At 43.4% G+C, this 18,679-nt stretch overlaps 1 protein-coding gene and 1 long non-coding RNA gene across 4 annotated transcripts in view; one reads left to right on the plus strand and one right to left on the minus strand.

The window, feature by feature from the left end:
* Nucleotides 1-1,001: 1,001 nt before the first annotated feature.
* GOSR2 (golgi SNAP receptor complex member 2) lies at nt 1,002-11,031 on the minus strand. Of its 3 annotated transcripts, XM_063959456.1 has the most exons (7): nt 10,850-11,031; nt 9,195-9,259; nt 7,782-7,890; nt 5,515-5,647; nt 4,190-4,330; nt 2,055-2,124; nt 1,662-1,751 (listed from the first exon to the last, which is right to left on the minus strand). In XM_063959456.1, the coding sequence occupies exons 1-6, from the start codon at nt 10,876-10,878 to the stop codon at nt 2,077-2,079; spliced, it is 525 nt and encodes a 174-aa protein (XP_063815526.1). In that variant the 5' UTR covers nt 10,879-11,031; the 3' UTR covers nt 1,662-1,751; nt 2,055-2,076. The 3 variants fall into 3 exon arrangements, with proteins under 3 accessions (XP_063815524.1, XP_063815527.1, XP_063815526.1); XM_063959454.1 differs by lacking the exon at nt 2,055-2,124 and having other exon boundaries at nt 1,002-1,751; nt 10,850-11,030; XM_063959457.1 differs by lacking the exons at nt 2,055-2,124; nt 4,190-4,330 and having other exon boundaries at nt 1,002-1,751; nt 10,850-11,030.
* Nucleotides 11,032-11,203: 172 nt separating this feature from the next.
* LOC135055415 (uncharacterized) overlaps nt 11,204-18,679 on the plus strand; it is a 229,792-nt gene continuing 222,316 nt past the window's right edge. Inside the window, exon 1 of the long non-coding RNA XR_010243749.1 lies at nt 11,204-11,318. This is a non-coding gene — a long non-coding RNA (uncharacterized LOC135055415). The remainder of the gene's footprint in view (nt 11,319-18,679) is intronic.

The raw sequence follows: 18,679 nt of genomic DNA on the forward strand, positions 1-18,679 counted from the left end.
CATCTGTACATGCTTATAGCCTCATATTTTTATTCAAATAGGCCTGGATTTGGTTATGTTTCGTTTAGTTATAATAACAGAAAATCTAATGTGGTGTATGCATGTCAGAGTATTGCAAGCTTAGCAGTTATAAGACTGGGAAGCCACTATCTTTCATTATAAAGATGACTCACAAATTCCATTATTTCCTGTACAATTACTTAATGCATTAAACCGCTTTTACTGTTCTCTATAACCACTTAAAAAGGGACTACAACCCTACATGTTTTATTGCGTTAATCGATTAGAAATATTTAGAGGTACATGTTTAAAAATACCAGTCTGACTACATAACTCACATTTAAGTATAGTTCCATTATTTGCTTTCACTTTCCCATAATCCCCTCATTACCACCTAGAGAGCATTCCTTGTATAGAGGTGTGTTAATCCTCTCCCATACATTATAAATTCCTCAGGGACATGACCTAGTGGCAAGGGATATGTGTGATATTATTCAATCATTGCCAGGTCCAGAAATGTAGAAGAGAGCAGACTACGAGGGAATATAATAAAGCTGCTACAGCTGCTGTGATCACCATCGGAAGAGAGATCCTGGCAGCCCTAAAATAGCTGCAGACTGTCAATCACAAAACATCTGCAGCCGTTCCACTACCGACGATGCACGATGCACATCTGTATTTTGCGACATGGCCAACAAATATGTCAGGACCTGAGTCAGACTTTTGTCTGTGTTACCTGTACAGCTGTGAGGAACATGAAGCAGTCACTCGGGCACCGTATTCGTGTTGAGGCGACATGTATACAGGGGTCCCCAGTCTGGCCTGGATACCAGTCAGCATCCAGGTCAGACTAGAGAACAGCACAGAGATCAGCAATGAATACGCAAATGGAATAGTGCCTGAGCCAATAGTTCCAGGCACACTGTATAATTCTGCATTTCTCCATTAAATGGTGGTACAGATCACCATCCATTTCAAAATATTACCTCAGTGACAACCTCTTGGAAATGTATATTTTACTTAGGACACATCCATTAGAGCCAACGTTTGACCTTCAATGCTTTGGCAGATTACTGAAGGCTCTTACATGGGCACAAGAGAAGAGAAGGACATTTTGCTGCACTCTCTACCCTAAATGCAAAAACATGTTCTAGGCTGACTTCTCCCTTACTCACATACAGATCTGGGCACAGACCTCAGATGCAATTTTCATTTCTCTGTTAATCCTATCACTGCCTAATTATCTGGCACCCCTGCTCAGACCATGCTACAGAACTTCCCTAGCCTTCTGCTAATGCCAACCCAGCTGCTCAAGAGTAACATTTACAATATAAACTCCATATCAGCAAGCTTTTCTCCCTGCGCTTTACCACATCATTCATTTTAATAGACATTGTGCAGTTTACTAGGAGACGGTATTAAATACATTTAAGAACATATGTCACTCTTGGCAAAAGGCTGTTTTCTTTCCTTAACAACATTTTCTCATTTCCCTGTCTGCAATGATGGTATGGAGATTTCACAGTAGCGGTGGAGGCAGGGAAGGAGGCAGAGGGACAGTCTGTACAATAGAATGCTTGTCCTCAATCTCATGTCAGGTATTTGAAGACCAGAACCATGATGACACAGGTCAGCAACATGCCACCAATCATGATGACCTTATCCTGAAACGCTCTCTTCTCTATTAGTCTCATAACGGTGTTGGACAGACCCAGCATATTTGCAACATCCAAAATCTTCTTCTGGGTTCCCTGTAAAAGGCAAGTGGAAAATGGGTAAAGAATAGTGAGGGGTGGTGGACAAGGGTAAAAGTAGTTAGAGAATAGAAAGATTGCATAGATGAGAAAAATTACAGAGACTTCGTATACAAGAATGAAGAACAGGTCAGAAAAAAATATATATACATATGTATATAAAACAAATGTCATCCCAGGCTGGCACTCCCCGCTGGTAAATAACTTTACTAGCTGCTCTGCTATAAACAGCTGTGCAGCTGAGAACTCATATTTGTATCCCTGAGGAATTGGCCATTGGGGTAATGTAAACATACTTACTTGCTCCCTGTCGGCATTCTTATTAAGGTGCCGCAGTTGGTATCCTGACCGCCGACATTTCAAACCAACCCTAAATGAAAATCAAACTACAGCAGTTGCAGTGTACGGACCTAGGCTTTAGCCCTTATTTTATGTAAATGAGCTTTCCGCTTTGGTTGTCTTTGGCTTATTGGTTACCTATCTGCAAGTTCTGTCCTTGCTTTTCAGCCATATAAAGGGTGGTTCAATAAATAAAGTAACAAGACCTCTCATTACGTAAATGTATTCAACTCGTACATATAAATATAATCAATACTATGGCCTTTCGCACATATTTAGACCCCATATTTGTTTAAGCATTTGTTCTAACAGTACACCAACACTAAGGCATCTGTCCCAACACAGAAGAAATCAGTGTCAAGCGCCTGAAGCCAGGACATGACAGCTTGCAGAACTTCACCGTCGGTTGTGAATCAACTTCCACCTAGGTGCTTCATCAATGGTCCAAAGAGATGGAAATCACTCTGTGCCAGATAATGGCTGTAGGAAGGATGGTCTAGTACCTCCTAATGGCAGCGCCATAACAACTCACACGTGCAGTTGGCAGAGTGTGGCCTGGTATTATCGTACAGTAATACGACACCTGTTCGCTGCAAAGCAGGCCGTTTTTCAAGAATTAACCTCCGCAACCAGCTCAATGTGTCACAACAGCAGTCAGCATGCACAGTATCTCCCTTCGTGAGGAAATCAACAAGAAGCACGCCCTTGTGGTCCATAAACGCAGTCGCCATGACCTTCTTTTCTAATAGAGTGGTTTTGAATTTCTTAGAAGGTGGGTATGATGAGAATTTCCATGTCATGGATGCTTGCTTCATCTCTGGTGTCACTTAATACACCCACATTTCATTGCCTGTAACAATACACTGCAGGAACTGCACTGCCTTCTTGTGTTACTGCGTCAAGTGCACGAGAGACAGTCCCATCCTACTGGTTTTGTGAGTTGCCCAGTGTGACCACTTTTTGCTCTACCCCAGTTGCTCATGAACAATGTTGTGCACAGCACCCACTGAGGTGTTCAGTTAGTCACCAATAGCACTTACTCGAATGCGTCTGTCAGCCTGAAGCAGACCTTTGTTGTGGCATAAACTGTCCTCTGCGGTGGACGTGCTTGGCCAGCTGGATTGCTGCTCATCTTGAATGTATGTCCTGTCATTATCAAAGGCAGTGCACCAAACCCAAAACGGTTTCCGTGACATGAAAATATCACATACACCTTGACAAGTTGGTGATTCATTTCCACTGCTGATGTGTCCTTTAGATACAGAAATCTGGCCACACTATGCACCTCAATGTTTGTCCATGTTTCCGCCGGGCCCGCCATCTTCCACCTGATGCTGGGACAGTATGACTGATATGAGGCGCAGTCTAATGGCTGTGAGGGAAAGCAGTGGTCTACATGCTGTGACCTGTCAGGATATGAGAATGAAATAGAAAACATTACATACGCGAGAGGTCTTGTTACCGTACTTGAACCACCCTCGTATATGGCAACAAGCAGTGTCGTTTCAGTGCACTAGATGCGACAAAACTCTGGAATATGGATACAATTATAACACAGCGCAGTTTCATATCTCAAGATAAATAATAACTCTGCCAGATGAATAAAAATACAGAGGGAATAAAGAAAATCACAATAGTAAAAGTCGCAAGAGGACAAATAATTCATAAACTATAATTTTCTAAAAAAAGTGTGAAAAGCCCTTTAATTATATGTGATGTACATATGCATTACATTACCATGTGCACTTACTACAAATGTACAGTAATGCAGTAAATGAAAAACAAGGCCAAAATCCCACCAAGTCCAGTGGCCACCAATAGCAGCGAAAGTGTAGATTTACCAATGGCTACATAAACATGTCATTTTGCTGCGCTCTGGAAGATTTGACTTCGCAACACTGGCAGAAAGTGTAAAGCGGAGGTGGATTCACTAAGCGGCTTATAAACAAACACATTTCCTGAACACAACAGTGTGGTATGTGAGCAATGTGGACATGACTGAGACAAATGCAAATTGGGTTGAATAAACCATTGTGTGTTACTTCTCCTATGTCAGGCCATTCCCCAAACTCAATCTCGGCCCTCCGATTCCCCACCTTTAAGGTCTTCCTTTGGTCCCTCAGCCCTTCCAGTACACTGGTCCCACTCCCCAGGAGGTCGTCTATCCCTTGGTGGGCGTTACGGACAGATGAATTAAATTGGAGGGTTTCATCAATGTGTATTGAGGTCTCTGAATCCTGTGTGAGAAATTGGGAGGGGGTGACCCCACTGATTATGTTATATTTGGACAAACAAAAAAGGTTTTAAATGATATTTTATAATTAGACATCTGTTCATGGCGTAGTGATGACCATGTTATGCTTTACTGCCATTTATTGCCTTACACAATAGTTTTAAAAAAAACAACTTTAAAATAAACCCACATTTCTGCAGTCTATGTGGGTAAGAACTATGGGCCTAATTCAGACCTGATCGCAGCAGCAAATAAATCTCTAATGGGCAAAACCATGTGCACTGCAGGGGAGGCAGATATATCATGTGCAGAGAGAGTTAGATTTGGGTGGGGTGTGTTCAATCTGCAATCTAAATTGCAGTGTAAAAATAAAGCAGCCAGTATTTACCCTGCACAGTAACAAAATAACCCACCCAAATCTAACTCTCTCTGCAAATGTTATATCTGACACACCTGCAGTGCACATGGTGTTGCCCATTAGAGAACAATGTTGCTGCTGCGATCAGGTCTGAATTAGGCCCTTTATTAGGAACAGATTTTAATGCTTTTACATTCAAGTATATGTAACCAATGTCTATCCCCCGAGTGACCATTTCTCTGTTCCTTTAAATAGTAAGATTTTTGCCGTTATTGCCGTATAGTCAGTGAAATGTACATGGCTTATTGTCTTTTTCAGAAAATACTACTGAAGGATCTATACACTGGAAGGACAGTGTATCTAGACATGGGACCCTGGGCTTCATAGCAAGACAAAAACACAATGTGTGTATTCTCTTCTTTGCCAGATATCTCAAAATGGCAGCCAAAGCGGATGCATTATAAAGAAATAAAATAACCTAAATGAGTACATGCCCACATCAGCCACATAATGGGCCTTATTCAATGCAATTTGCACCGTGGTAAAAACATACTGCAATGCCGATTGGCACAGATTCCAAATGTGCAGATATATTTGTAATTGGTTGGGCATAGCCTAGATGAATACTAATTTCTAATGTACAAACTGCCCAGTATTTATTATCTACATGCAAAAGCCAGCCACATTTTTTTTCTACTTGCAAAAAATATTAATGCATATACACCCATTGGACTGCAACATGGTCTGACTAGTGAGCAGACTGCTGTTACTCCTAACCCAATAAAGCCCTATACACAGACTGTTAACTAGCTGCTGAGCTTAAGACTTACATTGGTGGTGTAACTTCGTGTCAGCAGCTCCTCTCTGTCTCTTTCCTGTTGCTCCCGGGTGTACCGCCGATGCTGAAAGTTCCTCAATGCTGTCTGTAGATGCTGTACATCATATTTCAGCTGGTCTACACGGCTGCCAAGCAAGGAAAACAGACATGGACTTTTGTTAGATGGGCTAATAATGGCTTAATGCTGTTCTCATGTCCAACTAGCCATGTGTCACTAACAGTCTCCTATACACAGTGGGTGCAGCCATTTTGGGGCTCACAATCCATAATACAGCTCAGTTCAGAAGAACCAAGGACATTACATCCTTTTAACGGTCCTGCTAACATGAAGTTGCTGTGCAGATAAATACCTTTATATGTACAAATAAGTGGTCCACTAAAGGACAAAACTTGTTCTCACAGACAAATATAAATGTTCTTCATATCAATTGCACACTATTACAGCCAAATAAGAACTATACTGTATTATATACATCTGTTAGGCACCAACATCGAACAATAATATCTCAAACTCTATGCCGTGATGCAGAGAGGGTTAACAGAGGTATATTCCTGCTCAATATGGAAACTTGAATTGCTATCACAAAACCATACACAGGAAACCTGTTCTGTGCCCTTTTTCTGACCTGCCTCAATTAAAAGCTTCCCAAAAACGCCCTGGGGGTGTGTGTGGAATCCATACATGCCAGCCTTACAAGTATGCGAGTTCTCACTCCCTACCTCCCCCCCGGCCCATCTTTAGTAAATTATTATTCTGGACCGTTTGTACCTTTTTGAAGTCCAGGTTATAACAGAAGATATGATCTGGGTATTTTTTTTTCTTTCAAACCATAAAAAGAATAATTGAGAGCATTGAACCAGTGACTTGGAAAGAAATTATTTTTGCTTCCGTTTCATAATGGCAGAATGTACTGTTTTGCAACTCTTTCTCAGCAGGTTCTTGATAGTGTGGTACATTGGTATTAATTAATCTAAGGAAAATGGGGGATATAGTTCAGTGGATGGAACAGGTAGTCCGTGTCAGGGAAGTGACGGTAGCAAGTCTGAAGTTTACTTGAGAACAAGCCAATTACAAACATTGCACATAAAACGCAACGGCGTGTATGGTGGGAGTCCCATCATAAGACCACATCTGTCGGCACCAACGAGACCAATATATACGTGTTCACCACGTCATTTTGGATTTCAGCATTACATTTCTCAGTGATAGTGCCTAATTCATGTTTGTATGCAATCGCCAATGTCCACGCAAGTGAGCGGTTATGTGCAGGCTGCACATGGCAGCGATCAACTGCACATGTGTTAAGGTACATTTGCGATCTCGCTCGCGCATGTTTATTGTAGAATGATTGACAGGATAGGACCGTTTAGGGGAGGCAATGGTGAGTGGCAGTAAAAACACAGACAAGTCATGGCCATTTTTGAGGCATGAATCAGCTGCGATCATGTATGTAGACAAACATGGCGCCAGCGTCGCTACTGCTGTATCCAGCCTGCATAGGTCAACCCTAGCAGTCGATACCCCTGGTTCTTGCATATGTGTACGCAGCTGCGAATGAGTTTGAGATGGCTCCGCTAGGTGTCTGTCATCTTTTCTGGGCAGCAGCTTCACTTGCTAATATTAGCAGTTCTGAAGGCTAAAAAAAAACACAAAAGAAAAACAAACGCAATTGCGTGCAAATGTGAATTAGGCCCATAACACATACAGCTGTTACCATAACGTGGAAGATATTTTCCTGACAGTATCAGATCATCATTACAAAAAACCCTAATCCTTATGTACAAGTGGTTCTAAAATAGTTACTATAGTAAATCGCTAAATATCTATGTGAACATCTGTGTGTGACTGTTATTAGTAACTTTTTCTATATAAAGGCAATGGGGGTAATTCTGAGTTGATCGCAGCAGGAACTTTGTTAGCAGTCGGCAAAACCATGTGCACTGCAAGGGAGGCAGATATAACATGTGCAGAGAGAGTTAGATTTGGGTGGGGTGTGTTCAATCTGCAATCTAAATTGCAGTGTAAAAATAAAGCAGGCAGTATTTACCCTGCACAGAAACAAAATAACCCACCCAAATCTAACTCTCTCTGCACATGTTATATCTGCCTCCCCTGCAGTGCACATGGTTTTGCCCAACTGCTAACAAAGTTCTTGCTGCTGCGATCAACTCAGAATTACCCCCAATGTGCATTGTAGGTTCACAGGTCATTTAACTATGGGAAATTACATTTATAAACATTACAGAGTAGAGACTCACAGTTTGGCATTCTGACGTTTGCTCGGAGGTTCTTTGCTGGACAAGATCTCCAAACGCTCCAAGTTACTAAAGATCTGGTCTATTCTTGCTTGGATCTCATTCTCTATGACTAATAAGGAAAAGAGGAAAGCAAAGAAGACAATATGTAGTTAATTTGTACACATCACTGTTTAAAATTGATAGAATTAGTAAATTATGGTTGCACAGATGATTTACAGTGCTGTGCTCATGACTAATTCCAACCAGAGGCCTATTTGTGTGGGGTTTGTTTGTATGTATCTTGTTTGCATGGGTTTCCTCCAGGTACTCCAGTTCATGCCTCAGTCCTCGAACATACTGGTAGGTTAATTGGCTTCTGACAATAACGAATCCTAGTGAGTGTTTGAATATTTACTAAGGTGCGTGTTTATAGAAGTGGAGATGTTGACCATAACAATCAATAAGATTCTACTTATCATTTATCTAGCACCTTCTAGAAGATAATAGATAGAATCTGTTTGCTTGCTATGGGCAACATCTCCACTTCTATAAACCTGCACTTATATAAATATACCACTATAAGCTACAAAGGAAAGGGACTGATGTGAATGAATACATGGACTAGCAACTAAGTGTGCTCAAGATGGCTGCCTCTCCCTCGGACAGGGCAGTAAGGAAAAGTGTTTTGAATCCTTTTGAGAGAAAGTTGATGGAAATACAGGATTATTGTGATCATAAATGATAGCAGTGAATGTATGGGGGGATAATGGTTCACTACTATGTGAATAATGCTTTCCTATAAGATGCAAGACTGTAGTTACTGCAGTACACCAGTATATTTTATGATGCACATCCCATATTACAAGGTGAGTTGCCCAGGATTATTCTCTCTCAGTGTAGCCAATATGTTTAAATTGCTTCTGAAAAGCTTAACAATAAACATGTACTTAAGCATTGAGACCATCTTCTGCCATTATAAATATACACCTTGACTTTTCTATTATCTGAAAGTACTGTATAATGAAAACCTGATTCATATAGAAAACCAATACTTCATAAAAGCTCACACATACCTAAGCATCTACCTAAACACTGACTGCGTATGCATCAACATACTGACTTATGCAAAGTCATGAGTTTCAGTTTTGAGTTGGGACCATTTCCATTACCAGTGTAGACAACAGTCTCTTAATGTTAAGTTATGAATTGGACTTTATTTATCTCCAAAGTACTACAACCAATCCTTAATGTGAGTAGCACATTATTTTACTTTAGACTTGTACATTCCATCCAGCCATTCCTTTCCTTGATTAGGTGTACATGGGAAAAATAATTATAGTGAACATTATTATTAAAAGTGATGAATTTTTCCAGTGCATAGAACTGTTCAATACTTCATCACATTTGTAAATAATGGATAACCGTCATACTTACGGTGTACAGACTGTCTGTCACATGTCTCCAGCCGCCCCATCTGAGACTGAACTTCGTGGACATGCCTGAGAGAAAAGGAAGAAGAGTAGTAATACAAGACATAAAGAAATGTGTGCATTAGAATATGTTTTGCTTAAATCCACTATGGGGTATATTCAATTGAGGTCGGATCCATTCCGACATGCATTTGTCAGAATGGATACGACAAGGGCTATTCAATGCCCATCTCAATTCGACTTTAAAAAAGTCGAACTGAGATGAGGGACCGGAGAGGGGGGAAAGCTGCGAGCAGATGGGGGGACAGCCGCGCTGCAGGAGGATGTGGCACAGCCGCCAGACCTCACGACAGCGTCCACCCGGCTCCAGCAAGCGAGGCCTCACTTGCTGGAGCCGGGTGGACGCTGCCTTGAGCGGCGGCTATGGCACATTCTCCTGCAGCGCTGTGCTGTAGCACTGCTATCCCCCGTCTGCCCGCGGCTCTCTCCCCTCTCCTCCTCTCAGGTCCCTCATCTCAGTTCGACTTTTTTTTAAGTTGAACTGAGAGGGTCGGGGTCGGAAACGGAGCCAAAACCTGTCGAATTTGGCCCCGTTTCCCTCAGAAGCACGCAAATCGGCAGCTTTACCCCCAATTCACTTACTATTTGACAAGTCAAATTCCCCGACTTGTCGAATAAAAATGCTGGGGATTGAATAGGTTGGAACCCCTTCCGACCTGAAAGAGTCGAAAACTGCCGTCTTTTCGACAAGACGGCAGTTTCGACCTTAATTGAATATACCCCTATCATGGAGAAGTATCATTTTTTTCTACAATTTGTCTCTACTTCAGCTATCCCGTTACAGTGGATGAAACAACACCAATATTACAGTACTTGCTGCATTATGTCACTTTAGGTACTATCTTGTATACCCAGTACATGGAACCTAAGGATGAAAGTACTCCCAGCTATAAAGGTTCCATTATGCTTTTCACAGACTGACTCTACACCACATCAACATTCTACTCTTGTTACATGTAATTGTTCTATTCAATGACAATGATGGTGGCTTGTTTAAAATCGTGCTTTTTTAACATTCGATAACAAAATAAGACGAGGGCTGTCAAATTTAGAAAGCGATGGTAAAACATATATGCACAATAATCTACCAGATGAGCTGACAGGGATGCTGGGGTCCACTCCTGGGCAAATCTGTCCACTAGACCAGCGCACCACTGATTACTTTGATATATATGTCAATTTGTCCACACATAAGTTAAGGTGTGTATGGACAATTGGTTATATATCAGTTGAGACGACCAAATCTTTCATGCCCACCATCACCCCTTCCTGTGATCATCCTTTAACTACATCCCCCAATTACAATATAACGTGTAAGCAATGGTCCAAACGGGATCATCAAACCTAATCAACATTGCTGCAGGGACTGTGGCCACCAGCCAGAGAGTGATGACACTGCCTAATGGAAATCCGGTCCTGCTGAATAAGATCTATATCAGACAGGCCATGAATCTGATCACCTGGAAAGTTAGATGATCTGAAACAGCGAGCAGGTACTGGCAGCTGTGCTGACACCTTAGAGAAGGGTAACAGGGTGCCCACTGTGTCACCCACTGACCCCCCTCCCCTATAAATCAGTATAAAAACACCGAGACTCACTTGTTACTTTGATGGTAGAGAGCCTCCATGGCTGAGGCTCTTGCTCCTGTCAGCAGCCACCGAAGATAGTTCGGCAATTGATTACTTATCGATAGGTAATCAACTGCTTACGCTTCTTTCTCTGTCTGCTCTGCCCGGTACACGTCATCACTTCCGGGTTCCATCAGGCCCCTGACGCATTTGGACTGCCCTTATCATTGCCTGCTAGCTATAATCTAGTTACGTTTGCTCTTTTGTTAATTTTATTTTTATTAGTATGTTTAAAAAAATAAAAAAAAAAGGGAAATGTACAGTTTGCAATGTAGTACAGGAAGTACAAAGTATTTATCGGAGTCAATACGGGCTGTTGTCATAGTAACTGCAAAGCTGTGTCTTGACACAGTACTGATGCATTAGCTACAGGTACAGGGGTTGATAACCACCAGTGGTGCTGCAGCGTGACTGCAGGTGCCCCATGCCAGTAAAAAGTGTGAGTAGTGATGTGATTGCCAGCCAGTCGTCTGACAGCTGACTTATTTGTGGTCGACTGGGATAGAGAGTGTTGGTGCATGTGAAAACTGTATATTTGGGTGTGCCAGTCTCGACTTGCTGTTTTTCTATCATCTATCTATCTACAGTACTGTGTACCCGTTTCAGGCAGGTGTGGGAAAAATGCTGCAAAATAAGAATGCTTTCAAAAATAGAAGTGTTAATAGTTTGTTTTCATCAATTAACAATGCAAAGTGAATGAACAGAAGAGAAATCTAAATCAAATCAGCATTTGTTGTAACCACCAAAAGCAGCATCAATTCATCTATGTACACTTGCACAAAGTCAGAGATTTAGATTGTAGTCAGATGTATGATCATACCAAACAGGTGATAGTGATCATCATTTTCATGTGTAGGTTGAAACAGTCATTAAGTGAAACAGAAACAGCTGTGTAGGAGGCTTAAAACTGAGTGAGGACCGTCCAAACGCTGCACATATATTCATTAATTAGCAGCTGTAGAAGTGATACACGTCTGTATATGCTACTTTGTTTGGTTAAGTTTGTTAGGTTTGCATCTTTACATGCTGTCATGCATTAGTTACATTTTCAGTAAATTCCTAAAACATGAAAACCTCTCCTCCATATAATAAGTAACTATCAGCTGTACCTATAAACACGTGATGTACCAAAGAAAAGAAAGATCCGGCACCAGTCGTGAGTAGACTACAAAATGTGATAGAAAACCAAAATTGGAAAATTCATATGGGATATATCCCAAGAAATACGTCCTTGTAGGTGTGATACAAATAAAGCACCAACAGCAGTATCACCACTTTTCCTATATTTCCTTCCTTATTAATGAGATCTTTCATTTGTGCTATTTTATCATCTGGAATGAAATTGAAACTATGACTATTGCCTGCTTGTTTTTTTCCCCAGACATTAGTGATCAGGTTCCCTGGTTGTCACCGACCAACTGTCTGGTCTCATCAATACAGAATTTCTGTACTGGTCAAGTGAAAAAGGTGTAGGATTTACAGTGTTCGCACCTTTTCAAACTACTAGTCGTGTAGTATGACCAGGACATTTTAATATATTTTCACTTGATTTGTCTGTTGAGGCATTGGCTGTTGGGTAATAATTTCTCTAACGTCCTAGTGGATGCTGGGGACTCCGAAAGGACCATGGGGAATAGCGGCTCCGCAGGAGACTGGGCACAAAAGTAAAAAGCTTTAGGACTACCTGGTGTGCACTGGCTCCTCCCCCTATGACCCTCCTCCAAGCCTCAGTTAAGATTTTGTGCCCGAACGAGAAGGGTGCAATCTAGGTGGCTCTCCTGAGCTGCTTAGAGTAAAAGTTTAAATAGTTTTTTTTATTTTCAGTGAGACCTGCTGGCAACAGGCTCACTGCATCGAGGGACTAAGGGGAGAAGAAGCGAACTCACCTGCGTGCAGAGTGGATTGGGCTTCTTAGGCTACTGGACATTAGCTCCAGAGGGACGATCACAGGCCCAGCCATGGATGGGTCCCGGAGCCGCGCCGCCGTCCCCCTTACAGAGCCAGAAGACTGAAGAGGTCCGGAAAATCGGCGGCAGAAGACGTCCTGTCTTCACTAAGGTATCGCACAGCACCGCAGCTGTGCGCCATTGCTCTCAGCACACTTCACACTCCGGTCACTGAGGGTGCAGGGCGCTGGGGGGGGGGCGCCCTGAGACGCAATAAAAACACCTTTTTTGGCAAAAAATACATCACATATAGCTCCTGGGCTATATGGATGTATTTAACCCCTGCCTATTTTTACATAAAAAAGCGGGAGAAAGGCCGCCGAAAAAGGGGCGGAGCCTATCTCCTCAGCACACTGGCGCCATTTTTTCCTCACAGCTCCGTTGGAGGAAGGCTCCCTGACTCTCCCCTGCAGTCCTGCACTACAGAAACAGGGTAAAACAAGAGAGGGGGGGCACTAAATTGGCATATAAATATATACAGCAGCTATATTAGGGAAAAACACTTATATAAGGTTATCCCTGTATATATATATATAGCGCTCTGGTGTGTGCTGGCAAACTCTCCCTCTGTCTCCCCAAAGACTGTTCTTTTAATTAATATTAATAAAAATATGTTTAAATATTTCTACTTATCCTAGTATTTAACATTTCGTACAAGAGTGCGCCCACACAAGAGTCTTCTGTTTCTCCTTTCTTTTTTACGTACCTGTGAACCCATTAGGTGACATATATGATGAATTACTGCTCCAACAACTGGAATCCCCTCTGATGACACATTACGGACGATTCAATTGTTTTTCACTCTTATAGCTCCCTTCTAAAGTGACTAAGATCTATTAATTTTTCTCTTACGTCCTAGGGGATACTGGGAGTTCTTAGTACCATGGGGTACAGACGGGTCTACTTGGAGCCATGGGCACTATAGAAGCTTGGTAACGTGTGCTGGCTCCTCCCTCTATGGCCCTCCTACCAAACTCAGTTTAGAAAATGTGCACGATAGAGTCGGTCACATCTCTGGAAGCTCCTGAAGAGTTTTCTGCATTTATTTTCTAAGTTTGATATTTTCAGGACTGGATGGGGAAGGAGGAACAACCCACTCCCACTAAGGGTTAATGGTCCCGTTCCCCGCTGACAGGTCGCTAGCTCCTGAGGGAACTATTTGGAAGCCCCACCACGGCGAGCGTACATTCCCGCAGCACGCCGCCACCCCTAACAGAGACAGAAGAATGAAGAGTGGTTAATGTAAATCCGGCATCCCGGCTAGCAGGTCGCTGGCCATTATGGCGTCATTAGGGTACGGAGACGCACAGCTTCTAACGGGGCGGACTGAGTCTCCAGACTTAGTACACAGTATGTGTACACCATACCCAGACTGGCAATACAGGCTTAAAAGGGGGGCTTACTCCATTTTATGCATTCAGAGACAATAGCCAGTATAAAGAAAAGCGGGATGACCGTTTGCCATTGCAGGGGCGGGGCTTCACTAGGGCGCCATTTTACACACTACATCATCACATACGCTGACTTCAGGGACGCGCAGCTCATCCGGAGATCCTCCAGACTACCTCTGCAGTACCAGGGGGTCATAGCAGGGGGGAGCTATATACTTCTGTAATAAGTCCCTAATCTAGGTACTTAGTCTGCGACACGGCTAAGCTTGGCTTTAGCGATAAGGGTGCTGTGTGCTGGTTCTCTCCTCTCTCTGTGTGTCTTGGGAAGGGCTCTTTGTAGGTTAATTGTGCATTTAACCTTTTCCTGTGTGTGTGCTGTTACTGCTGCAGTATGTCAGGCAAAGAGTGTGTAGCTTGCAAGGCACAGTGTTCCTCTTCTCCAGGGGGTTCACTAGTGTGTATCCCTTCTCAGACAAGTGGGGTTGCGGAACCAGCGTGGCTGGACTCCATTTGGGGGATGATTATCACCATCTCTACTAAACTCGTAATGAGCAGGAGATGCAATACTTCAGAATGTCTATGCAAAAGGACTCAGTACTCAGACCAGCGTCTCAGTCCTCTACCATTGGTCCGCAAAAACGTACTTTGGCCCATATCCTACTTTCTTACTCTGATAATGACGGAAAAGAAATGGAGGAAGGTGAGGTGCACATAGAGGTAGGGGAGGGTACTCTGTTGCAGGGTGTAGAGGCTCTCATAGGGGGTAATTCCAAGTTGATCGCAGCAGGAATTTTGTTAGCAGTTGGGCAAAACCATGTGCACTGCAGGGAAGGCAGATGTAACATGTGCAGAAAGAGTTAGATTTGGGTGGGTTATTTTATTTCTGTGCAGGGTAAATACTGTCTGCTTTATTTTTACACTGCAAATTAGATTGCAGATTGAACAAACCACACCCAAATCGAACTCTCTCTGCATATGTTAAATCTGCCTCCCCTGCAGTGCACATGGTTTTGCCCAACTGCTAACAAACTTCCTGCTGCGATCAATTTGTAATTACCCCCATAGACTCTATCAGAGAAGTCCTAAATATTCCTGATAAGGTGACAGAAATGTATGAGGAATCTTACTTTAATGTAAAGAAGAAATCCTCAGCCATGTTTCCTGTGTCAAAGGAACTAAATACCCTGTTTGAAGAAACGTGGGTTGATCCCGATAAAAAATTTCAAATTCCTAAGCGGTTCTTGTCATCTTTTCCTTTTCCTTCTGAGGATAGGAAAAAGTGTGAAAATCCTCCGATAGTGGATACCTCAGTCTCCAGGCTCTCACGTAAAATAGTATTACCTGTTCCCGGTGCAGCCTCCCTAATGGATACAGCTGATCATAAGATTGAGACAACCCTCAAATCTTTGTATACAGCAGCAGGGGTGGCCCAAGACCCACTATAACATGTGGGTGGATTACACGAGCCATTGAAAAATGGTCTGGTAATTTAATTGAGGGTTTAGACACATTGCCTCAAGAGCAAATTATTTTACTCCTGCAACACATACAAGACTCTGCAAACTTTATGGTTGAAGCCATTAAGGAGATAGGTCTGCTTAATGCACGCACCACAGCTATGGCAGTGTCGACATGCAGGGGTTTATGGCTACGTCAATGAACTGCTGACGCAGACTCTAAAAAAGGTGTGGAAGGCCTGCCTTTCACAGGGGAGGCCTTATTTGGCGAAGAACTTAAGTGGATTTCACAGGCTACTGCGGGTAAATCCACCTATCTACCTTCTGCAGCTCCACCAGCTAAGGAAGGCCTTCTCACTTACTTTCGGACTGCAAAGTCTTGGGGCAGGATCAGAGGTTCCTCTACCGCCGCCAGAGGTGCTAGAGGAAAACCACGCAAACCAGCAGCTCTTGGCTCTCAGGAACAGAGCTCTGGCTCTGTCTCCTCAAAGCCCTCTGCATGACGGTGGGCAACGATGCCTGGGAGAGAGGCAGGTGGGAGCCCGGCTAAAAAATTTCAGTCACACCTGGACAAGATCTTGCCGGGACCCCTGGGTTATAGACCTTATATCCCAGGGCTACAGGCTGGCGTTCCAGGATCTCCCACCTCACAGATTCTTCAAATCAGGCTTACCAGTTTCACAAGAAGAAAGAGTAACCTTACAAGAAGCCATTCAAAAACTGTTACAGACCCAGGTCAATGTTCCAGTTCCACCTCATCTACAAAACAGGGGATACTAATTCCAGCTTGTTTGTAGTTCCAAAACCAGACGGCTCAGTAAGACCGATCCTAAATCTCAAGTCATTGAACCCGTACTTACGTGCATTCAAGTTCAAGATGGAATCTCTGAGAGTGGTGATTTCAGGTCTGGAAGAGGGGGAATTCCTAGAGTCTCTGGATTTCAAGGATGCGTACCTTCACATTCCGATCTGGCCGCCTCATCAGGCTTATCTACAATATTTAATTGCAGGACTGACCCTTCCAGTTTCAGGCTCTGCCATTTGGTCTCTCCACGGCACCGAGGGTGTTCACCAAGGTGATGGCAGAGATGATGATGCTACTCTGCAAACAGGGAGTGAACATAATTCCTTACCTGGACGATCTTCTGATAAAGGCTGCATCCAGGGAGCAGTTGTTGGAGAACATTGGTCTCATAACTAGATTACTCATGGATCATGGGTGGATTCTGAACCTGCCAAAATCTCACCTAGAACCAACACAGAAGCTTCATTTCCTGGGAATGATACTGGACACAGAGTCTCAGAAAGTGTTCCTTCCCTTGGAAAAGGCAAGGGTAATCCAGTCGATTGTTCGGGCTGTCTTGAAGCCGAACTGGATCTCGGTACATCCGTGTATACACCTTCTGGGGAAAATGGTGGCTTCTTACGAGGCAATTCAGGGCCTAATTCAGAGTTGATCGCAGCAGAAAATTTGTTAGCAGTTGGGAAAAACCATGTGCACTGCAGGGGAAGAAGATATAACATGTGCAGAGAGAGAGAGAGAGAGATTTGGGTGGGGTGTGTTCAAACTGAAATCTAAATTGCAGTGTAAAAATAAAGCAGCCAGCATTTACCCTGCTCAGAAACAAAATAACCCACCAAATCTAACTCTCTCTGCAAATGTTTTATCTGCCACACCTGCAGTGCACGTGGTTTTGCCCAACTGCTAACAAATTTGCTGCTGCGATCAACTCTACATTACCCCCTCAGTACGAAAGGTTTCATGCGAGGCCCTTCCAATTGGATATGTTGGACAAATGGTCCGGATTGCATCTACACATGCATCAGAGGATTTGTTTGTTGCCAAAAGCCAGAATCTCCCTCCTGTGGTGGTTACAAACTTCTCAGCTGGTGAAGGGTCGATGGTTCGGGATTCAGAATTGGATTCTGTTAACCACAGATGCAAGCCTCAGAGGTGGGGGAGCAGTAACCCAGGGGGTGCAGTTCCAAGGAAGGTGGTCAAGTTGTGAAGTCGTCCTTCTGATAAATATTCTGGAACTCAAGACAATCTACAACGCTCTTCTGCAGGCCTCCTCTCTTCTTCAGAATCAGGCCATGCAATTTCAGTCAGACAATGTGACAGCGGTGACGTACATAAACCGACAAGGCAGAACGATAAGCAGAGCCGCAATGTCAGAGGTGTCAATGATTTTCCTCTGGGCGGAAAAACATACCGTGGCGTTGTCGGCGATCTTCATTCCAGGAGTAGACAACTGGGAAGCAGATTTCCTATGCAGACATGACCTGCACCCAGGGGAATGGGGCCTTCACCCGGAGGTGTTCCAGTGGCTGACACATCGATGGGGTTATCCACAAATCGACATGATAGCCTCTCGACCCAACAAGAAGCTCAAGCGTATTGTTCCAGGCAGAGGGATCCAGAGGCTGCAGCGGTCGATGCCCTGACAACTCCGTGGGTCTACCAGCTGGTGTACTTGTTTCCTCCAATTCCGCTGATCCCAAGAATTCTCAAAAGAATACAAAGGGAAAGAGTTCAGGCAATCCTGATTGCTCCAGATTGGCCACGAAGGGCCTGGCATACGGATCTTCTCGACATGTTAATAGAAGATCCATGGCCTCTGCCTCTTCGGGAGGATCTAATGAAACAGGGCCCGTTCGTCTATCAATACTTACCACGGCTACATTTAACGGCATGGAAGTTGAAAGGCTGATTCTAGCCAAAAAAGGGATTCCTGACAAGGTCATCCTGACTATGATCCAAGCCAGAAAAGGGGTAACGTCTAAACATTACCATCGTATCTGGAAGAAATATGTCTCTTGGTGTGAGAGCAGACAATATTCTACGGTGGAATTTCATCTGGGAAGTTTCCTGTATTTTCTGCAGTCAGGTATGGATGTGGGCCTACGCCTAGCCTCCGTAAAAGTTTAGATTTCAGCCTTGTCTATTTTCTTTCAGAAACAATTGGCTTCTCTACCCGAAGTCTAGACGTTCTTTAAGGGTGTTCT

The sequence above is a fragment of the Pseudophryne corroboree genome, chromosome 3 (genome assembly GCF_028390025.1).
Source record: "Pseudophryne corroboree isolate aPseCor3 chromosome 3, aPseCor3.hap2, whole genome shotgun sequence".
NCBI classification, from domain to species: Eukaryota; Metazoa; Chordata; class Amphibia; order Anura; family Myobatrachidae; genus Pseudophryne; species Pseudophryne corroboree.

What these genes read in the sequence shown, in the direction of transcription:
- GOSR2 (XM_063959454.1), bottom strand. Translation starts at nt 10,878, where the DNA reads ATGGAGGCTCTCTACCATCAAAGTAACAA. An exon ending in TGACAGACAGTCTGTACACC is followed by an intron (nt 7,891 to 9,194) that starts GTAAGTATGACG and finishes TTTCCTTATTAG; the next exon opens with TCATAGAGAATGAGATCCAA. An exon ending in AAACGTCAGAATGCCAAACT is followed by an intron (nt 5,648 to 7,781) that starts GTGAGTCTCTAC and finishes CTTGCTTGGCAG; the next exon opens with CCGTGTAGACCAGCTGAAAT.